Source organism: Lottia gigantea (assembly GCF_000327385.1).
Source record: "Lottia gigantea unplaced genomic scaffold LOTGIsca_130, whole genome shotgun sequence".
Classification (NCBI taxonomy): domain Eukaryota; kingdom Metazoa; phylum Mollusca; class Gastropoda; family Lottiidae; genus Lottia; species Lottia gigantea.
Window position 1 is genome coordinate 650,863 of NW_008707426.1, and position 9,542 is coordinate 660,404.

At 35.2% G+C, this 9,542-nt stretch overlaps 1 protein-coding gene across 1 annotated transcript; it reads left to right on the top strand.

Moving 5' to 3' along the window:
• Positions 1-1,789: 1,789 nt before the first annotated feature.
• LOTGIDRAFT_138790 (hypothetical protein) lies at positions 1,790-4,885 on the top strand (the record flags this gene model as incomplete). The annotated part of the gene is made up of 5 exons (XM_009049172.1): positions 1,790-1,898; positions 3,083-3,187; positions 3,932-4,027; positions 4,447-4,589; positions 4,682-4,885. Coding segments are annotated over 5 exons (657 nt in total), but the record flags the coding sequence as incomplete, so codon positions are not given.
• Between the last annotated feature and the right edge of the window lie 4,657 nt (positions 4,886-9,542).

A 9,542-nucleotide genomic window follows, 5' to 3' on the forward strand; every position in this document is an offset into this window, starting at 1 on the left:
GCAGGTGTATACAAAGGCAATATGTACTCACCAGAAACTACTAAAGTTAGGTCTAGTTTTAATTATTGGTGGATTAGTTGTTGGTGGAACTTCTCTGGGAATTGGTCTTTATTTATTAGGTTAGTATTGACCAATTCTTTTTTATATATATATGTTGATACATGTATAAGAATCCAGTTTAGAATTGAATTTTAAAGGCACACGTTCTCCATCCGTATAACCAATCATAGGTCTACCTTAGTCTCAGAAATGGGAATTTTTTTAGCAATGATTCTCAGTAAGTGTTCACAGCTCACCGTCAAAATTTGAGTCTTCCAATCCATGTGTGTCCAGAATTATCTGTGTTTAAAACTTTAAATGATGACTTGTCTTTTTTGAGACTCTGCCATATATAGAAAAGACATATATAGAAATAGAAAGTGAACTTCCTAGTTTGAGGTATATTTGTACGATTTTTGTACATTTCTAAAGACTATTTACAAATATTCAAGACTCAAATCAATCCCAGAAAATGGCGAACTTGTCCCTTTAAGAGTATGCAGAAGTGCTGTGGATAATGTTGCTAGTGAGTTGAGTTTGTGATCACTCTTCCAGAATTATTGATGGTGCTCTATCAATTTGGTATCCTGGTATAATAATATATATTTAGTACTCAATGAGGTTCCAGAGAGTCCACATGGCTTCAGTTTTGAGAATAAGGTTTTTGAAGGTTATATAAACTTGCAATGTCTATTAGGGACACTGGATAGCTAGTATTTGGCACTATTTCAATTTTCAATCAGACGTCAGTGGAATGATGCAAATTAATTCTATCCAGTGTCCTTGAAGATATATTCTTGTTTATTCCATTGCTTGATATCTTTGGCTATTATTTCAGGTAAAACTGCACCAATGAAATTAAACCAGACGACATCCACAACAGAATCTCCACTTAGTACAACAGAGTTACCTCCCTCTTCTTCCCCAGTGGGGTCAACGGACACGACTACTCTGAGCTCATCCACTACTGAAAATTTAACAACATCATCAACAACACAGAATGTGTCTAGCTCTCAACCGACAACACTGCCGTCCACAACCTGGTCCACAACTCCTGCTAGATCTACCTCAACTACTTCATCAGAGTTATCTACCCCTAACACAACAGACGTCAATACAACAGATGTAACAACAACAACAGTCATGGCAACATCAGCCCCTACACCAGAACCATTAGAGACGACTAAAACTCATGGCTACACACCACCAGGTACTTCATCTTTCAGTTTCTGAGTCTAGTGCCAAAGAATGTGCTTATTGAATCCCCTTTGAGTGAAGCAAGCTAAGGCTTCTCTCCTAGCAAAATCTCCCTGATTGCACATTGCATGGTGCTGCTAGGAACAAAAAAGTAGGAAACTCCATTATCTAGACTTTATCTTTAACCAACATTATATCATATTTCTACCAGCCCCAAAAACCAATTTTTAATGTATACCACCTCTAAGGATGACAAAATTTTTTAAAACTTGGTTAAAATGAGTCTTTGTTCATTAGTGGACTCACTTGGTGTCACAACAGAATCTCTCTATTATCCAATAAATCCATAAAACTAAGTAATAATTCATTAAACTAAGTAATTATTGAAACAAGCTTAGAAGAGTTTTTCAATTTTTTTTTAGTTTTGTGGATATATTGTCTTATTTTAAATGTTATGCCCATTCTAAAAGGTAGTATAACTTTAACAGTCTCCAGTCTTTCATTTTTTTGACTCAATGATTTACTACCAACATAACTATTACGTATTGTAGACTGCCTGGAGAAAGAATTTCAATGTAAAAGTGGTGAGTGTGTCAGTCAGTCATTGGTGTGTAATGGTAAACAGGATTGTCACGATTCTACTGATGAACATAACTGTACAGGTAAAGAGTTTCTACAAACATCATCTCAGTGGGCTTTACGATAAACATCATCTAAATAGGCTTTACTACAAACATTGTTTCCAAAGACTTTACTACAAACATTGTTTCAAAAGGCAACAAACATCATCTCACGATTCTACTTCAAACATCACCTCACTGGGCTTTACTACTAACATTGTTTCAAAAGGCTTTCCTACTACCATCATCTCATGATTCTACTAATGAACATAAGTGTACAGTAAAGACTTTACTATAAACATCATCATAGTGGCCTTTACCGCAAACATTGTTTCAAAAGGCTGATCTACAAGCATCATCTCATTATTCTACTGAACATAACTGTACAGTAAAGGCTTTACTCCAAACATCATCTCAATAGGTTTGCCTACAAACATAACCTCAATTAGCTTTGCTACAAACATCATCTCAATAGGTTTGCCTACAAACATCATCTCAACTGGCTTTACTACAAACATTGTTTCAAAAAACTTTACTCATTTCTATGGACTTTACCAAAATTTTCATATCAATAAACTTTTCTTCAAACATCATGTCAATAACATTTACTGCAGACATCATCCCAATACGCTTTACCACAAACACCACCTTAATAAACTTTTAACATCTCAATAGGCTTTACTACAAACACTGTTACAACAGGCTTTATTACAAACATTATTTCAAAAGGCTTTACCACAACAAACATTTCTAAATAGGTAAACAACAAACATCTTCTCAATAGGATACCCAACAAACATGGTCTCAATAGGATACACAACAAACATGGTCTCAATAGGATACACAACAAACATGGTCTCAATAGTATGTACAACAAACATGATCTCAATAGGATAAACAACAAACATGATCTCAATAGGATAAACAACAAACATGATCTCAATAGGATAAACAACGAACACCTTCTCAATAGGATAAACAACAAACATCTTCTCAACAGGATAAACAACAAACATGATCTTAATAGGATAAACAACAAACATTTATCAATAGGATAAACAACAAACATGATCTCAATAGGTTAAACAACAAACATGTTCTCAATAGGATAAACAACAAACATGATCTCAATAGAATAAACAACAAACATCTTCTCAACAGTGCCCCTAAAACTATGGGGCTGTGGTACAGTATGTTTATAAAAGATTCGCTATCATGTATTACAGTCTGTCGAGGGTTTGTGTGTACCAGTGGTCTATGTCTACCAAGTCCTTTTTCTAAATGTGATGGAAAATTTGACTGTTCAGATTTCTCTGATGAAATGAATTGTGGTATGTTTTTAATTATGTTTTAAATTATGTTTTGAAATGGTCATAAAAGAATGAATGAACTGACATTGATATACATTCTGTTATGAACTGTGTGTGCTGTTATGAACTGCCATTGATATGCCTGCTGTTATGAACTGTCATTGATATATATGCTGTAATGAACTGTCATTGATATGTATGCTGTAATGAACTGTCGTTGTTATACATTCTGTTATGAACTGTGTGTGCTGTTATAAACTGCAATTGATGTGTATGCTGTTATGAACTGCCATTGATATATATGCTGTAATGAACTGTCATTGATACGTATGCTGTAATGAACTGTCGTTGATATACATTCTGTTATGAACTGTGTGTGCTGTTATGAACTGCAATTGATGTGTATGCTGTTATGAACTGCCATTGATATATATGCTCTTATGAACTGTTATTGATATGTATGCTGTAATGAACTGTCGTTCATATACATTCTGTTATGAACTGTGTATGCAGTTATGAACTGCAATTGATGTGTATGCTGTTATGAACTGTCATTGATATTATGCTGTTATGCACGGTCATTAATATGCATGCTGTTATAAACTGCCATTGATATTTTGCTGTTATGAACTGCAATTTACAGAGAAACTCCATTTAGTCCAATAAGGTACAGAACGGTAGGATATAAACTCAATTTCATTGCATTGGTCTAATAAGGTACAGAACAGTAGAATGTACAACTCTTCATTGTAGGATCTCGTCCAGGGTATAAACTATGTACCAATGGTGTACAGATACAGAGTAATAAATTCTGTGATAAGGTAGATGATTGCGGTGATAACAGTGATGAGATCAACTGTAGTAAGTCATCATTTTCAATCATTTCCTTAAAATCCCAAAGGAAAAAGTCACAAGATCTTTTGGACCTAGTCTGAACGATTGAGGTCTTCAGGGATCCTATGTTCTTGATCAAACCTCTAAGCAATGATTTCAAACAGACTATAACTCAAGTAACCTGGATTAAGGGTTCTTAAGGGTCCTGCTACCAGCTGGTTCGTGGTAAGCCAAACCTCTTGTCAATGATTTTACAAAATAACAACTAAGGTTCTCAAGGATTCTGTGTACCAGCTGATTTTTGGCAAAACTTTGTGGTAATGATTTTTCAAGAATAACAACTTCATTCTTATGGATTCTGTCTACCAACTGATCTTTTATCAAATCTCATGACTCTGTTTGAGAGTACATAATCAATCTTTAGATATATCTTATTCATCTTGCAGAGTGTTCAGGAAATAGGTATACTTGTCCAGACGGTCAATGTATAATGAGAAGTTGGATGTGTGATGGTCATCCAGACTGTTCTGATGGTTCTGATGAAGACAATTGCAGTAAGTATGAGATTGTTATTACTGTAAGGCATATAGTCTAGTCCTCTAGATATTGACTTAACCAGAGCTTAATTTCAACTTCCTATCTTTTAGATAATATTTTGTGGTATATTTTTTTCCAGATAAGTGTGATACCAACCAATTTCAATGTACAGACTATACCTGCCGAAACTTGACAACAGTGTGCGATGGTAGCTATGATTGTCCAGATGGAAGTGATGAGGCTAAGTGTGGTAAGTCATTGTCTTTCAAAAAACCAACAAATATGAGTGTCAGATTGGACCCACATTTAAGTAATCTTCTCAGGTTTTTACCGATCTTATCTTCTTAGTTATAGGGGCAGATTCGACATCCGTTTGACCATTTTAGTCTCAGAAGTTTTAGCCTTCAAATCCTTTTTGTGTAATGAATTATCTACGTTTGAATGTTAAAAAGACTCGTCAATTATTTGAGGCTGTCATTTCAGAAACGACATATATAAAAATAGAAAAAAAAATGGCATTGGAAAAAGTTTTTTTTTGCTAAGCTAATCTGTAATAGTGTTCACTGCTCAACGTCGAAATTTGAGCCATCAAATCCATGTTTGTCCAGAATTATCTATGTTTTATTTTTAATTCAGTAAATATAGGAGTAGGTGAGACGTATAGAAATTTAGAAATTCAAATACAAGAGAAGAAATACCTGATTTGTGCTGATGATTGGAATGGTGATGTTGGTAGCAGGATTTGTCAGCATCAAGGACATAGGTAGGATAAAATCTATATTTGTTCAGTGGTTGCGCCAGTGGGGGCACAATGGTTCCTGGGGATGTATCTACCTTTCAAAAAATGGTTTGTACCCCCACGTCATTTCCCACCAATTTAAAAAATATGAATTTTATACGTTTTTGTCCCAAAATATGTGTTAGAATGCACTATATCAATTCAATTTTCCAAACGCTCCATCTGAGGCTTGTGGCTATGTCGCTGCCGCAATTTGAATATCAATCCTCCCTATTTGTTTCCCTGAAAGGCTGGTGCCACCTCTTCCTTTCTATTTATTTTAACGGAAAAATCCCTGAACACGAAATAGAATGACAGTATAGGGTTTTATCTGACTTATGAACTGGACTAATGACGGACTCATTTGGTTTTTTTTATGGTTTTGGAAAAAAAAAACAATAAATGAAAATGAAAAATTGGACTTAACTTGTGCTTTCAAGACTCGGTCTACAATTTGTAAGACTCTGTCCACTGGAGTTAAAGAATGTAATTTCTATTGTTTACAAGTCCAAAAAATACTCGTAACAGACGTTTTCTGGCAAAGGGGTGCAACTCGCATCTACAAATGCGGTCAATTCAGCCAACGACCATTAAGCTAGACTATGTATTTTATAAGACCTTCTGGAGTCAATAATAGTAGAGAAAGTTATGTATTTATATGTAATATCGCCTGGATTTTGTGTATGATAATTAATATGTCCGGAATTTTTTATATATATATATATATATTCCATATATGATATTTAATATCTTCGGGACTTAATATATATCCCCGCGATTTCATATCTGATATGTAATATCCTCGGGATATTTAATAGAATATGCCTAGGATTATATAATATCTCCAGGATTTTATATAGTAATATAATATTTAATATCTCTGGGATTTTATATGTAATATCAGTGAGATTTATATAAAAGGGATATTTGAGATATGAAATCCAGTCAGAACAATGTCAAGTCACTAGAGTTTTATAATTGCAGAAAAAGTGTGATTTGGTGAAGCAGTAAGTTTTAACTTTAATTGTGGCTAATGGTTATTGTTTGTATTTTTTTTTTCAGTGACGTAGCCAAGGCCAATTTTTTAATATCATTTCAAGACAATCCAAATTGGTTAAAGATTAAAGACAGTGATTTCAAATCAACCAATCAGAGTAGATCATTTATCAGCCATTTTGAACCAGGGTAGGATCATCGAACTTTTATTTTCGTTTCTGTCTTTTTAATTTAAAATGGTCTTGTTTTTTCTATCACTGTGACTTTGGTGCATCTTCTGTCTTTGGTTTTTTATTTTGTGATTCAAGATTGAGAATCACCTTTATTAAGGGTTATGGTCGAAATTCTTCATGCTTATCGAAAGTATTAAAGGGATAGATTCGCCATCCGTTTGACCAATTGTACTTAAGTTAAAATAACGACTCGTCATTTTTGAGGCTCTGTCATATATAGAAACGTCATTATATAGAAATAGAAATTCCTAGTTTGAGGTATTTTTGAACGAATTATGCCATTTTTGTACCTAGCCAGTACTTCTGAAGACTATCTACACAACTAAAATGAACCTCCTAAAATGGCGAAGCTGTCCCTTTAACTGCTTTTTATTAATTTATGTTTTGGTCTAAAACTTCTGTTTCACCTCAAATTTTCTCATTTGGCTCTACAATTCGGTTTGGAATCTCCCCCTCTATCATGGAATGTGGGTGTAAAATTCCTTTTTATTTCTACCTTTTATTTTTTGCTATGAACTTTATGTTTATTTTTCTGTGTATTTTTTTGTTGCATGTAGTGGTGCATGTGTTAGTAAAAAGTTTGTTCAGTTAGCATGTCAGAAGCCAGGTTTGTGTTAAGTTTCTTTTGTTTTTCTCAACCTCTACTTCTCCTTCTTGCCTTTACAACGTTCCTTCCTGATGAGAGGAGCCGCTGTGGCTCAGTGAGTTAGACGTTTTCTCCTTAACCCGAAGGTCCTGAAGACGTCACTAATCGCAAACGGCCTTATATGATAATGCATTGTTAGCGATAAGTGATGTCATCAAACACTTATTTGTAGTGGCATTGCAGGAACCACAGAGGTCTGATTAAAAATTGGAATAGTGCAAATTGATGCTATCGGTGTACTTGATTCACACAAAGAAAACTTCTTTACGGCCCCTTTAAAGATGTATTTTAATCTGATCGACAACTAATGGTCACAATCTAATGTATATTTGCGTGTACAAAATACAATGCGTAGGATTTTACCCTGAAAAGAGTAAAACTGGGGGTGCGCATTATATACGTTGACAAAATTTTGCATTTCTGATGTGTAACCGTTTCAGTATGTGGTGAGAGAAAAGTGAGTTTTCTACAACAGTTTATAGCTGGTGGTAACGTTGTTCCAGATGGAAAATGGCCGTGGGTTGTGTCAGTGTCCTATTTGGGAAGTGATGCTTGTGGAGGTGCTCTGATAGCAGCGGACTGGGTTGTTACAGCTGGTCACTGTGTGAAAATGTAAGTATCAAGAAACTGTTTGAAATTGTGAAAATAGGAGAAAAACGACTTCAGACTTTAGAAAGCCAACTGAAATCCCCAGGCCCGCCAGACTTGATTGTTCGGGGGGCCAAGTATAATATCTGGAGTGGCAATGGTCTTTGGTGTTTAGTTGAAATAATGAAATTGTTCGGTTGTCAGAATATTTTCAAGGTGGAAAATCCATTCTTGGCGAGGCATTGTTCCCCTTGCCCCCGGTAGGTAAGAGCTCGGCAATCCGTAGTCTGCAACAAAATTTTCTATTCCAACCTCTGATAGATATTGTAACATTTATCGGCTGGCAATTTTCAAAGTAGCTATCAGAGGCTGGAATAGACGTTGATGTTTCAGTCGATATATGTTTAAGAGCCCTGGATGAGATCCTGTTGATTTAAAACTCATTGATTGAATTTCAGTATTGATAGCTTTGATTATACCAGTACACCATATAATGTAGTAGTGACTCTTGGATCAGTTGACTGGAAGAAAGGGACATCAGTCCGCGTCAGAAAGATCATACCCCATCCTGGACTGTACAAGGCTAATAATGGAGTAGTGAAGAACGATATAGCATTGTTAAGACTAGAACATCCAGTAGCTTATACAGACTATATACAGCCTATTTGCTACGATTCAGGCGAAATCTTAACCAGGACATCATTTTGTTATTTGGCGGGATGGGGCTTGTTGTCATGGAGACAGTGTAAGTTTTTTCAGAATATTTAACATATTCTACATGGAGATGACGGATTCGTAAAGCTCAGTGAACACATGAAACTCCGTTATTACTTTATGATAGCTTTAATGATTATGATTGTTCTGAGCTTTGTATCACAAACAAGAAGTCGACTAGAAAAATGGTTTTACCCCAACTTCATATTTAACAAATTTGAAAATATCATTTGTATACCTTTTCCGCCAAAATATGTTTCAGATTGCACCAATTCAATTCAATTTTCTCGAGAGAATCCTCTCAAAAGCTCCATAAGCCCGCTCCTAGCGACTATGACGCCTCCTTATTGCTGCCGCATGAGTTAGTCTTGGGAGAATGGCGCCGCCACTAAGAGCTAAGCGTAACAATGGTCTCATTAAAGTGTGTTTGTGTTACAGATAAGCCAGTAGAGAAGTTACGAGAGACCAAGATGGTGATATGGGATGAATCCCGATGTTCTAGGAACACTGTGACAGGGGAAAGCCGAGTGGACACGAACTCCACACTGTGTGCTGGATATTTGATGGGACTACCGTCTGGCTGCCAGGTATCGTACAAAATCTTTTAACCTTTTACTGTAACTGGATATAAATAAAAAAAAAAAACTAACGGTCCTAACCGCAAAACGAAGCCAAAAATCTAAACAACATATTGGCGAAATATTAGTAGCATAAACTTTTCACATATCTCACATAAAAATTGATGTAGAAATACAGTGTGCTTAAATAACGTGCGATGATGATACTCTCCGATATTGCGACTATGGAGCTGTTAAAGATGGGTTCCCTTATTTTCATTTATGAAAATGAAAATAAAAATGCTGATACATGTACTTATATGAATAGAAAGTAGAGGTATTCTAATGGCTTGGAAAAATACCAGTTTGTCTCACATGTCCATAATTAATTCATAATCAGTTAAGTAAGCAGAGAATTACCAGCAGAATTCCGACCGATCAAAAAAGGTCAAAAAGTCTTTGTTTTTGTTTATTCAGACTGTACATACATAGA